The 14,433-nt window shown below is 37.7% G+C and overlaps 1 protein-coding gene across 1 annotated transcript in view; it reads right to left on the bottom strand.

Annotated features, from left to right (window-relative positions):
- Positions 1–14,433, bottom strand: part of NCBP1 (nuclear cap binding protein subunit 1) — a 36,710-nt gene extending 22,277 nt beyond the window's left edge. Inside the window, exons 1-8 of the mRNA XM_006204070.4 lie at positions 14,106–14,433; positions 8,785–8,873; positions 8,120–8,220; positions 5,882–6,038; positions 3,676–3,783; positions 3,201–3,322; positions 2,249–2,318; positions 1,165–1,380 (exon numbers count right to left, since the gene is read on the bottom strand). Of these exons, the coding sequence (XP_006204132.1) occupies positions 1,165–1,380; positions 2,249–2,318; positions 3,201–3,322; positions 3,676–3,783; positions 5,882–6,038; positions 8,120–8,220; positions 8,785–8,873; positions 14,106–14,139 (897 nt within the window). The 5' untranslated portion in view covers positions 14,140–14,433. The remainder of the gene's footprint in view (positions 1–1,164; positions 1,381–2,248; positions 2,319–3,200; positions 3,323–3,675; positions 3,784–5,881; positions 6,039–8,119; positions 8,221–8,784; positions 8,874–14,105) is intronic.

Here is a 14,433-nt window from a genome sequence, read left to right as displayed (position 1 = left end):
TTTCCAAAGGACAAGAGAGAAGATAGGGAAAGAAAACTCAAATTTGACCTTAGGTGGTAATATTAGTTCTTAGGCCAGTGGTTTTCAACAGGGGGCAATTTTGCCCCTAAGGGGACAGAGACATTTTTGATTGTCACAACTGACATTTAGCCTCTAGATGCCATTGGCATCTATAGAGTTACAGGCCAGGGAAGCTGCTAAGCATCCTACAATTCACAGGACAGCACCTAACACAAAGGATTATCCAGCCCTAAACATTAATTTTGCTGAGGCTGAGAAATTCCACCATATGCTGAGTAGGATGCGCTAAGCAACAGGTATGGGACTTCAGCCAGGTGAGCTTCCATTCAGCACAAGTCCAGTGATCAAGTGCTTGCTGCTTGGCTATTAAAGTTAAGACAGTCATTCAAATGCAAAGGTATAAAATAATTAAGGCATAATTAAAATGTAAGTTTTTATACCAAATGTTAATATCACAATTATACATTTTAATTGCTGAAGTATAATGGCTATCAACAACTTGATCTCATAATAAAGCACATATTTAAGAATTATAAAGTCTGCTTATACTGACCTTTGGGGTTTTTAATTAAAATACTTTATACTATTTAAAAAATATAATTATATAATATAAATAAGACAAACTGTGAGGGTTAGAGAGATGAACAACGTCTAAAACTGGGTATTATTCTTAGAAAAACAGCCTTATTAAGAATAATAGCTAATATTATTGAGCACTCATCATTTCACATACTGTTCTATGCATTTATGTGTATTAATAATTGAATCCTCATTACAGTTTGATGAGATACATACTATTATTATTCTATTAGGAAACTAGGGTAGAGAGGTAAATAGCTTACCCAAAATTACACAGCTAAGATCTGACTAAACCAGGATTAAAACCCAAGCCAATCTGGCTCTCAAACCTATGCTCTAAAATTCTACACTGTGCTCTTAATTCATACAGGCTAAATAACTTCTTGCATGATGAGGTGATACTATTCACTGAGTTAAACCGTTAACTTCACTGCCACTGACCTTCTTAGATAATAAACAACTCAAAATTAAAATGTCTCACAGGCACAATTCAAACAAGATTAAACCACAAGTACAATACAACATAGGCCCTTTGAAAGACACTTTTGTTGGTCACGCATGTACCTCGGGATCATCCGTGTAATCAAACATTCTGAAGATGACCCTTGGCATCGGGTACATGGAATCTTCAGTGTGAGGAGGTGGTGTGAAAGGAGGCAGATTGTGCTGTAGTGCTTCACACAGGATACTGTCAAAGGCAAGATAAGGTCTTAGGATGTGCCGCTCCTGCCAGCGATCCTTTTTCAATTTCTGAATCTGGGCCCACAGGCAATCTAAATACTAAAGACAGATTAATTTTTAATAATTAATAGATTTGGGAGGCTAGACAAAATAACATTTTGACTAGGTAAAACCAAAATCACCACCTTCTAAAATACAGGATACAAAAGTAAGCTAACTTATAATTAAACACAGTGCAACAGAATAGTGCTAAATTTGTTTTTGTTTTAATTACTTTATAAAGTCTGTCTAGGGCTATTCACTCTTACATTTTTCAAATTGGGCATTTAAATAAAAAAAAAAAACCACATCAACTCTACAATATCAGCAACCCCACAGAGTAGGGAATGTTTCAATGACATTCTTTTTTTTTTTTTTAATTGAAGTGTAGTCAGTTACAATGCTTCAATTTCTGGTGTACAGTATAATGTCCTAGTCATGCATATATATACACATACTCATTTTCATATTCTTTTTTAAGGGTTATTCTAAGATATTGAATATAGTTCCCTATACTACACAGAATAAATTTTCTAATCTTATTTTTATATATAGTGGCTAACATTTGTAAATCTCATACTCCCAAATTTATCCCTTCTCACCCCGTTTCCTCCAGTAACCATGACTGTTTACTCCGTCTGCAAGTTTGTTTCTGTTTTGTAGATAAGTTCATTAGCACCCTCTTTTTCCTTCCCTATTTTTTTTTTAAGATTCCACATATGAGTGATATCTTATGGTATTTCAATGACATTCTAACATTTATTAAAAATCCACTGTATGCCTAGAGCTATGAGGAGCCGAACTCCTGACACGTAATGTAGAAACCTAGCTAAGGTGTACAAATGGAACAATGTGCTGGTATCTCAGAGAAGAGAATCTACCGAAGAGCCGATTGTGCTTGTATCACAAGAAACTAAAATCCTTTTACCTCTTCCTGTGGATGTGGTTTCTCAGCAGTCCATACTTGTAGCATGGGCACATGAGTCTTTTGGCGTCTTCTAAAGATAAAAATGAAAATCTTTATTTAAGTTTTTAAACACACGAAAATATGTTCAGTTGCTTTCATTATTAATAAAACGCAAATTAAAGCAGTGAAACAACATTTTAACCTATCAGGTTGGCAGATACCAGAATTTTTGATAATGTTACCAAAATTACCAAAACGTGGGCAGTTTCAAACATCACTGGCAGAGGGCTAATTGATATAGTCTCTTTAGAAGAGATTTGGAAGAGTGTAATCCTTTGGAAAACAATTTGACTAAATTTATCAAAAGTAAAATTGTTAACACACTTCAACCCAGCAATGCCATTTCTAAGAATTCACGTCCCCCACAAACACATTTGCACATGTACACAAAAACACTATGTACAATGATATTCACTGAGACACCGTTTACAAGAGCAAAAGACTTACCAAAGCCTCAATGTCTACCACCAGGAGACTAGTTAAAGAAATTATGGTACATTAAGAGTAGAATACTGTACAGCTACTAAAAAAATGAGGTAGAGCTATAAAAGCAGGTGAAGAACTCTGTGTATACTGGACTATCATTTGGATTAAACTGGGAGAAGAATATATTCAAATGTTAGGGTATTCATACTCATACTGTCATTCTTTTGCAAATATCGATATATTGTTTAAAAACAGTACAACTTTTGAAAAATATAAAACATTAAAAAAATTTATCATTTAAAGGTAGCTTAACATAATGAGAAAGTAGATTTTTATCTTTAGACTTTTACTTTGATTTGTAACTTAGTAGATATTAACAATATCCAAAGAAGTACCTATTAATGGACAGAAAATGAAAGTTATAACAAAATTATTCTGGAAAAACTTAAGGGGACACAAAACCATTACCATGCTGCTGTGCTCTTACTTAAGATAGCTTTCAGTGTTGGCAAAGATGCGGTCCATCTCAGCATCTTTCTTTTCATACAACTCCTTTCCAACCCAGGGCAAAGACGACAGAAATGCATACACATACCAATCCCTCCGCACCTAAAGAATTTTTAAGAAGGTATGTTTAAAATAAGTGCTAGTGAATTTTCATTCATATATTTATCCTTGAATGAAATCCTCTGGACACTATTTCATAGGAGGTAAGGAAGACACCTGGCTCATTCAGAGCATTTTTAGATGTATTAGCTTTAATCTTACTAGACAGAACCATGTGAACTAACATACAGATGTCAAGAGAACCCACAAGTATGCCAGCTGACTTAACTTTTAGATATTAAGAATTTATAACATGATCATCTGCTGTTGATCTTTCATCTTTTACTACTAAAGGGTTACTAGTGAAAAATTCCTCGTAGTATATGGACAAGATTCAGCACAAGGGGTTTTCTTACCTGAGGCACATCTTCTTCCTGAGTTACACTTACAAAATTTTCAAACATAGCAACCATTGATGGGGCAGCAATGACATGACAGTTTACAAGATCAGATAAAAAACGGACCTATTGGGGAAGACAATTTCTATTAAATCTCAATGTCCTTTATAATAATTATAAAATAAGCAATCTTGTAATGGTTGAAACCACAGGTCTGAAAAACTATAGCCCAAGGGCCAAATCTAGCCCACTGCCTGTTTTTCACACAGCCTGCAAACTAAGAATGGGTTTTAGATATTCACGTGCTTGGAAAAAACCCCAAAGAATATTTTGATTCATACAGTTTACATGAAGTTAAATTTCAGTGTCCACAAATCAACTTTTACTGGAACACAGCCACGCTTACCTGTTTACATACTGTCTATGGCCGCTTTTATGCTATAACAGCAGAGCAGAGTAGTTGTGACAGAAATTGTAGGAAGGACAGGAATCTGTGAATTTATGGCTTTGCATTTATACTAGACTAAGAACCTAAACTGTAATATTCTAGCTACTGTAACCAATAATCTTTTCTGTTTGGCTGTAAAAAAAATTTTCACTGGACCATGGAAATTTATGAACAGATATTTATTGGGTGTCTTTTGTGTGCCACTGCTGTCCCCGTCGTATGGGAGCTCATAGTCTAGTGGGACGAGAACAATTTCAACCCAAAGGAATGACTCCTATGCTAAAAGATAAATAAAAAAGTGCTCTAGGAACAGGGGCAAAGGGAGTAGGGGAAACATAAAGAATGTAACAACAGGGCTAGGTCATAAAGAAGAGTAAAGTAGTGCTCAAGTGGAGAACAAGAAGAGGCTTCTAGGCAGAGGGGTTTAACAACAAAGTGTGTCCAGGGACCTGTAAGTAATTTTGATATAGTTGGAGGGTATGGGGGAGGCAAGGACAGAGAAACATTAAACCACGAAGGGTCAGGTTTAATGAAGAATCTGGACTTAGAGCCTGATGGGTGTCCAAACTCTCGATTTTGTACTCAGTAGAAATGAATTTGATCACATACCTCCAAGACATAGATATTTATTTATAATATATATTATATATAAAAAATTTATGTTTATATAGTTTTACAAGCATATATTTATAATACATATTAATATTATATATCAATCCATGTGTTACATATTAGTAGGGCTTAATTCCATTTCCATGTGAGATAAATAAGAATTCTTATATTTCCTTCCTGCATCATCTTGTGCACGAGGCTGTGAAGACAATGGGAAGAAACTGAGGTTTTTCACATGTAATCAACATGAACAGAGCCCAGTTACAGAAAGACCACTCTGGTGTCACTGTAGAAGGTAAAGTGAAAGGCAGAGAATCCGAACACAAAAAGATCAGTGAAGAGGCTGTTAAGACAGGAGGAGGAAGGCACAAACTACACTAGAGGCCCTGGAGACAAAGGAGAAGGGACAGACTGGAGAGAAATTTAGGAGGTACAACTGACAGGGCTTGGGGAGTGCTTACAGTAAGAGGGGGCAAAGGGAAGACAAAAATGAATGCTCAGGTTTCTAGATGGGCTATCCAGTACACAGCAGCCACTGGGTGTGGGGTGGGGTGAGGGCAGAGGAAAGGAGGTATGAATAATTCACTGATTTAGGCAAGACACCTTAAGGTCATCCAGGTAGTATCTGGAACACAGGTCTGGAGCTCAGGAGAAACAGATTATAGATTTGGGGCAGGGGGCAAGAGGGTCATCTAAATAAAGGTAGTTTATCAAGCTATGAGAGAGAATGAGAATGCTTCAGGAGAGCATGTTTGAAGAAAAGTGAAGTGAGGACAGAATGCTGGGAAACAAAACTGTAAGGTGCAAAGGAAGCTGACTCAGTAAAAGGAGACTGAGGAATAGAAGGTAGGAATAGAAGCAGGAGGTCCTGAAAAAACTGGTACTGCAGAAACCAAGAGGTAAGAAACTAGTGTAAAGCATTACATGCTGCAGGGAGGTCAACTAGGATTAAGGGTGAAAAGAAGCCACTGGTAACGGACTTGGTAATGAGCAAGAGCAGCTGTTGTGGTGAGTGGGGAACCGTTTTTCAAGAGAAAAGATAAGTTACTGGATTGTAGCTCACCTCTCCCCTCCATCCCAAAACTAAGTCATAATATACTGGAAAAATTAAAAAAAAAACAAAACCCCAAAGTCCACAAAAACCAAAAAGCAAAAAAAACTTACCAAATATACAGCTTCATTATAATTGTTTGCTTTCAATGATTCTTTAAGCTGACGAATCATGGCTTCTACAAATTCTCCACCAAAGTTGTAATTTCTGGCATTCAGCAGTCCAACTAATGTTGTATAAATTGTCAGCTTCTCAGGTAACAGACGTGCACTGATTTGGGATCCAGTACAAGAAGAAGATCCCAAAACAACATTATGCTAAGTTGCTGAATTTTACATTATGTAAATCTTTTATCGTTTTATTAACTTTATAAAGAACAATATTACATTTAGCTTTGTTTTAGAAACTATTTCAGAAAAGGTATAAATGTTGAGAAGAGTTGCAGACATCACCCTCTCAATTTTTTCATTTTAATTCTAGTTAGTTAATCAAAGAGTTAAGAAAGTAAAACACTCTAGTTGTGAAGTCATCAAACTAAAATAGATATAACTAATGCTAAACCAGTTTTTCTTCCAATGTGCTTAGTGGAATCAAACAGTAGTTCTACAGAATATGATTTCCATGGTAAAATATCTGGGAAATGCTGGGTGAAACAAGTTTCTTTAATACAGAATCACAAAGGGGGAGATAAAACATTCAACATTTCGAAACTTAGCTGAACAAATTCTGTCATGAGATCAGAATTCCACTTTGAATAACACTATTCTAGTTGCTTAGAAAAAATTCAGAACTAAAATCAGTTCCTAGCAGTTAAATCGCTGATTTCTTTCCATCCCAGTTTGCTTACTCCAAGTGTGTTAATTTTCATTAAAGTTATTTCAAATGTAGGGAAGAGGAGGGGGAGGCTATAGCTAGGTGGCAGCATGCACGCCTAGCATGCACGCTTAGCATGCACGAGGTCCTGGGTTCACTCTCCAGGTCATCTGTTAAAAAAATAAATAAATCTAATTACCACCCCCCCCAAAAAAACTAAAAAATAAACTAAAATAAATTGTAAAAAGGCATCCTTCAGGGAAGATGATTACAGTAAGCTTTGGAAAAAGCAAATGTTGATCCCTAATTTAGGCAGCCTTTAGAAATGAGCTCAAAAAGAAAAGCAAGTAAGAACTCATGATCATTCAGATTCTCTTATACTTTTTGTCTTTTCCCAAGGTTCCTGGCAAGGGTGTTAGCGACAATTTAGATTTTTAAAAAATATTTGCATTGTAAGAACTCATGATCATTCAGATTCTCTTATACTTTTTGTCTTTTCCCAAGGTTCCTGGCAAGGGTGTTAGCGACAATTTAGATTTTTAAAAAATATTTGCATTGATAGTAACCATTCCCCTTCTACCTTCCCTTCCTCTCAGTCATGGCTTTCACCAGAGTTTAAACATAAATTTACTCCATTCTAATAAATGTTTATTAGAACAGAAGGCATCTATAGACAACTACAGCAAAATAATTTTTCTTAGTCATTTCTTAGTCTAAGGACATGTCTTCCTGGATATTAACTGGGTTCCTTTAAAAAACTGTATTCCAAATTATTTGTACTTTATGAGACGTTAAAGTGAAATCCACTGATAGTTTCAATTGGTGCATACATTTTAAAATTTCAAAATTGAGCTGTAAGCAATAAAAATAGTATTTTTAAATAATTGAAATGACAACTTAAAAGTCACCTTCATAATGAAGACTCCTTTATCCAGATGTCACAGCTACTTTTTCTCAAGGCATACAGTTTAGAGTAATCAATGTCTACCTGAGCAGCAAGGAAGTCTGTATTGCTAATTCCACTACTGGGAGACTGTTTCATGATTTCATGCGACACTTTTCCCACTTTAATTTTGTCACAAACTAAATGCTGAAACTTGTTCTAGCTAACCTAACTCAGACAAAGATTACGCCTATTATTCCATAGCTTCAAAAGCTTCTTCAGCCTTCCAAGAAGGGCTGTAACTCAAGTGACTGGTTCTCAAACTTGTTTGATAGTACTGATTAAAAATACAAATTAAACTAATATATTTAAATGTATATGCTTAAAAGAAATCACTAAATGTGAAAGTGTCTACTTTCTCACTTAAAAGTAGTCAACTCAAATGATTCTAAGGTTCTAAGAAACAAAGAAAATGCTCAATTTTAGTCCTATTGAACTCTAAGAGTTCACCAAAGGTCATTTCATTGGACAAATTTCCTGATAGAAGGAAAGCAGATGGCATATGGAACATACACACGTCTTTTGAACATTCTCAAAGCATTTAAGAGTAGATAATACATTATTATCTGAATTCATAAATCTTTTGTATACATACACTGTACAAAGAAGCCTTAAGATCTTGCTCTTGTAGTTAGGAAGATCAGCTTCTAAAACACCAGCCAAGCCTTCTAGGTTGCTCTCCAAAGAGCAGGCACTCTGTAGAGGACAGCATATTAAGTATCTGTCAAGTACTCAGCAATCACTGCACTGAAATTTTCTAGGTGATAATAAAAAAGTTAAAGTTTTATATACATAAGGCACTGTGACAGTTTAGTATAAATCAATTCAGATTGCCATTGTTTAGAAATCCATGAAAAAGAGAATGAATGAAATTTAAAAAGCAATCTAAGATAGAATAAGTATTAGGAATGGGAGGACATCATGGGCTCTATCTGACTTCTCTGATTCTCTCACTATATGACTCTGGGCAAATTACCTCACGTATCCAGGACTTGTTTGGTTCTTCATTTTTAAATTAAGTGGACTATTCCCTAAGGTCTCTTTTAAGAATCATAGTCCACGAAAACTACTAAAAACAGTCAATTCTCAATTATCTTCATTTCAGGGGTTTTAATATGCATTTACTTTGGGATATAGATGCATGGCAATACAATCTTTGCCTAAAACTTAGATCATCAAGTTTTTAGATGCAGAAATTAATCAAGTACAGTCAACTACAACCCCATGCCCATCGCATTCTGCGCCTCTTTTCGTGCATACCTTTTCTCCTACTTTGCATATTAAAGATTCCAAATGATCTTCGGTTTCATTTGCATCAGATGTCTTTCTCCTTTTGTGAGGCTGTCCCCCTGTTTCAACAATGTATTAAAGTAAACATTATACAATGAATCTGTTGTCAACAATTTTATTTAACTGTTTTGATGCTATGATCTCTTTTCTACCAGAAGCCCTACTATTTACACATGGCAGAAGCTCTTAACTGATCCTCCACTTCTCAGACTAGGCTAGAGGAACCAACAGTCTCCATACCTAGGGACACTATAATAACTCCAGGAGGCATTATTTACGTTAAATTTTGTGGGAATGGTGCCCCATGGACCTATGCAATGCAGCAGCCCTGTCTGTTTCTGTGGACAGGTAGGAAAGGTGCCCACAACACACTCAATGCCAGCAGTCAGAGGACTCCTGTCACACTCAGGTATGGCTACCCCCATTCTTTAAACCTGAGTTATTTATTTATCCTCAGTTGCTTGCTCCTAAAACCTGCAAGTGCCAGTAGTACTCATTATTCTAATAATGAAAATTATTATGTGAGCTGATGAAATATGGGTACAAAACCAAGTTGAATGCTTTGAAAAGATTTGATTGAGGGGAGCTTTTGTTAAAAAAGAAAGATGTGAAGAGGAAAATAACAAAAGATGGGAAAGGAAGCATAAAACATGAGGATTCCCCACTAGTTTTATGAGTGTCTGAGCTCTTAGCTCTTAATAGTTTTGGTTCCATAGACAATGCAGCACTAGAGTCTAGTTTACCCCAAACAGTGGGAATTACAATCAGCAGACACACTCAAAGAAAAGCCCCACTCACTATATCAAATAATTGGTGGGGGAAAGTATATGTTTTACAGTTCCCTGCTTTAAATGGCTCTTGATTCTGTACTTTATAGATCCTATTATGTTCAAAAACTATCATTCAAAGAATTGTACAAACAAAAACTATCATTCTGAAATCATTACCAATCATCTGTCTTTTTGGCTGCTAAAGAATTCAAGTTGAATGAAGCTGTGCTACAAATCAACTTTAAGCACTGAACTGTGTACTGTTCAGTCTTACTCTTACTATTTTGTTTAAAACCTTAATACAACCACCTTACATCCTTTTGTGTAATAACATAAGGCTGAAAAAAAATCAACTAGTAACATGATTTTGTGGCTACACACAATGTTGGCTAGTCTCCTAACATAAATCAATTTTTGACTTCCACCAATTAGATTTTTAGGACAACATGTGGTCAAAGAAACAATCATCTGTAACTGTGCTGGGGCTCTGTATTAATAATGAACATCTGCAGATATAGAGTTACCCAGGAACAAGTTATATATATTTTCAATCTTCTCCAGACTTGTATACCCAAAGGAACTGAACCATTTTTCATAGTTCATAATCACTTGCCACTGGAACATTTAGCTTGAAAAATACAAAGATTTTCATAAAACACAGCACTTGGCTATTCTAAGCTTGGGGTGTCAAAAGTTTTTCCAATGTCTGAAAGGATCTTCAGGTTCCTACCACCTGAACGTAAGCTGAATAAAACTATTACTATCCAGACAGGATCAGACAAAGTACTACAGAAGACTACAGGCAAAGCACTGTGCACTTTAACTTCCCAACCCCTTAGTCATCATTAAGATCTAGTTTAAATAACCACCAAATATAGTTTTGAAGGGATAATGACATAAAAAATATAACACGCATACAGCATGACAGCTGAGATGTATTCCTGGAGATATCTGTCTGTGTAAAATATGGACATCTGTGGCATAGTGGATCAGTGACCTTGATTCTCAAGTATACATTAAATCTGTTACAAGATTTCTTACAAAGTTTCCACTATCGGAAGAGCCAAATTCAACACAAAGGACTTGAAAAAATTGCACATTTGATGAAATGTTTACATAAGCTGTCAGCCAGCATATTAAAATAGCCTTCTCCAAGAGCAGTGCTTCTCAAAACTGGGTAGGATTCTGCCCCTCAGCAGACACTTGGCAATCTCCGGAGACATTTTCAGTTGTCACCACTGGGAGAGTGTCAATGGCATCCAGTGGGCAGAGACCAGGGATTCTGCTAAACATACTACACTACACAGAACAACTCCCAACAACAAACAATAATCCAGCGCAAGATGGCAGTAGTGTTGATGCTGAAACTCTGTTCTAGGAAGCAGAACATATTAAACGTTCTTCAAAACCAGATTCCAGGAAGGTTGGGAAAATGCAGATGCTAAAAAACTAGAATGAGGACAGCTTTTTGTTTTGTTTTGTTTTAAATCCTTAACCAGTGCCCCCTTTTTTCTGGCACATCTTCTTTGCCAACCATTTATCCCACATCCCACCTCCACAGCCTCCCTAAATTAACTATCCAGCTGGCTTGTTCCCAGATCAGTTTGGAATCATACCCAATCTTAAAAGCAACCCTCACTAGGCCTTCTGTATGCATGGTAAGAAGAAAATAATGCTATGGGGAGAGAAGGTAGGATTTCTGCAGAAAAACTAGAAAATACAAGTTTATAGTCCTATCTTTCAACTGCAACCACCCCACCCCGCCCCCTTCTCTTTTCTCCCCAGTTGACTACATGTCTGGAGAACTGGAAGAGACAGAAAACATTAAGGAGTAATTGATGCCCCATTCTCACTTAACAGTTTAGAGAATATAAAGGGGGGGGGGTGGCTGCAGACACAATGTGAACTCATGCACAGTAACAGGATACTGAACTCAAGAGAAGGTGGGGAAAAACATGGGAAAAGAGAATAAAATACTTTAATTACGAATAAAATTTTGAGAATTAGCTGAATGCTTTCACCTACCCTCAAGAAAACATATCTATGGTAGCTCTCAAAACAAGAACAGATTTTATACTAAAATGTAACTATGTATAAGTCTTTCAATATAAATTAAAGTTATATATTGCCACTTCATTCTAAAACTCTTGACTAGTATAGAAGAGAGAAGTAAATCTCTATTAAAACCCATCTGAAAGCATCTTAATACACCAAATAATTCTTTCCCCTATAAAGTGATCCTAATTCTATACAGACACATTGTACTAAATCTTACATCTTTATATAGAATTAGATGTACAATTAGACCCACAAAGTGGAAACAAAACCCAACTCTGAAAAAGAGAACGTAACAACAAAAAAACAACTACAACAAGGTAAAAGAGGAAAGTACAGTGATTCTGCAGATATAAAGCAGAAGTAACCATCACTTCTGAAATAAGCTATATTCTTGTCAAAGTAACAAATCCCTTCACTTCTATACATTTCATGTTTTCTATAGTTAAGTAAGAAAACAGTCACATTACCTAAAAAAGGTAAGGACCTAATTCTAACTAGCTTAAAAGAGACTATCATGGGGTTTTGACTAAATTATGGACAATCTAAATAATTTCTTAAAAGGACAAAACAATGTTTTGAACAGCTATTGCATGCATATCCAAAATAACTGAAAAGCTTCAGAGACATTCTTAAAAAGACTCTAAGAAATGAGTTAAAGTCAACACTGGACCAGTATCCACACACATTCATTTCCATTTAGGACTCTGCTGTCCTTGTCTATAAACTAACCTCTAGGTGACCTGCATTGGTATAGTCTCCTAACTTGTCTCCATGGATCCTGGATATTCTAGTTTCAACAGAGATACAATTTTAAAATCTCCCTCATGGGCTGATCCTCTGCTTCCTCGCTGATCTTATCTCCTACAACTCTCCCCCTTACTTACTTCACTATAGCAACATTTGCTGTTCTGTGAAGATGGCAGGGATATTATAGCCTTAAAGCCTTTGGTTCCCATTGCTTACACTACTGCTTTCCCCCAAGCAGCCATCTGGTTTACTTCCTCACCTGCAGGTCTTTGATTAGATGCCCTTCTCAGTCAGGCCTTCCCTGACTAACCAATATAAAACAGCAACTTCTCCCCCACAGCAGCCTCGACCCTCTTTGCCCGATTTTTCTCCATATAGCACTTATCACCATATGATAAACTATATTTACTTGATTTTTTTTCTGCCTGTAAAAGGAAGTTTGCAACTTTACATTATCCACTGCTATATTGCCAGTAGTTAGAACTATGCCTGGCATGGTTAAAAATCTTGAATAAATTATTACATCTAGTCAAGCATATGAAAAGTCATGGCAGCCAGCGACTGATAAGAGCTGACAATAATACAGAAATGCTCAGATGCATCTATTTCATTACAACAATAATAATTCATCCTATTTTAAAAGAGTCTTCTATAGTATTTATCACCTTTTAGGCATCAACAGGTGATAAAATACACATCATCATGAGCATTAGTTACACGTGTTACCTCACTTAACCCTTACAAAACAAAGTCACGTATTGTTACTTCTACATTACAGACTAAGGTTTAAATAAGTGATATAACCTGGGCAAGATCACAAAGTAAATGGCAGAGTCTAGCTTTGAACTTAAGCCCTCTGATTCCAAAATTTGACCTCTTAACCACTACACTCTTTTCAAAGAATAAAACACTTAAATATTAATAACAGAATTACTCTAAGTTTTTCTTTTTCCGAATGTGTGTTCTTGACTGATTTTTGTAAATGTAAACATCTTTTCTTACTTTTAACAAAATTATTCTTGGTTTTTATGATGGCAACTCCATGGTCCCCATGAACGCAACCATCCAAATGTAGATGGGAATCCTTGACTGAAATTTTTAAGGGCTCTCCAGTTAGTCTTCGGGCACTCCTTACACAAGCAAAATACGCTTACGGCCAGTTCAATGTATCATAACAACCTATGAACATCTGTTTATTAGAGACCTTTCGGGTGTGGATAAAAAACCAATTTCTTTCCCCGCCGCTTGAAAGAGGGCAAAACAACGGAAGACCGGTGCAGGGGCAGAGCTCAGACTCTGATTCTGACCTCTTAACTTCCGAGAGCCCATTTTAGGTGCAGTCTGAGGGTCAAAACGAGACACTGGGACGAGTGGGTCCCCGTCACTGTCCCTAAGAGGCGGCAGCACAGACACAGGTGTACGTCCCTGCTCGGCGGTGCAAAGGGCCAAATCTTGAAGAGTCCTCAGAGACTCCACCAGGGGTCCACCAGGCCTCCCCTCGGCCGACGACTAAAGGAGGTAGGGCGGGGGAATGCAGGAGCTTCTCAGAGGTCGCCCAGCCACACTCCACTGTGCCACCCGCCTTTCCTCTGCGGCTCCCCGAACGCTCCCGGGCGGAAGCGCTTCCCGTCCCTTCGCTCGAGACCCGAAGACCAAGGGAGCCAAACGTCGGCCTCACCTGGGCGCGGCCTCGCGGGCCGAACCCAGGGCACTCACCATCGTTCTCGTCGCTGTGCCGCCGCCGTGACATGCCGCACGCCGGCGCGCCGCCGAGCAGAGACGCCGGGCGGGAAGCAGAGCAGGAACCGTCGGTCCGCCGGCCGGCGCGAGGAAAGCCGCGAGGCGCGCGGAGCGGCCGGCGCGCAGGCGCACTCGCTCGCGACGGCTCCCGGAAGCGCTAGGGAGAGAGGCGGGCCGGGTGGACTCAGCGGGTTCGGATCCGGGAGAGCCAGTGTCTGGAAGCTTACCAGGCCGCGGGTGTCTGGTCTGCACGCAACTGCCCCCTCGAACTGCCTCAGCCTCTTCGCCGCTTCCTTCGACCGCC

Source organism: Vicugna pacos, chromosome 4 (genome assembly GCF_048564905.1).
Source record: "Vicugna pacos chromosome 4, VicPac4, whole genome shotgun sequence".
NCBI lineage: Eukaryota > Metazoa > Chordata > Mammalia > Artiodactyla > Camelidae > Vicugna > Vicugna pacos.
This window is presented reverse-complemented; position numbering and strand designations above follow the sequence as displayed.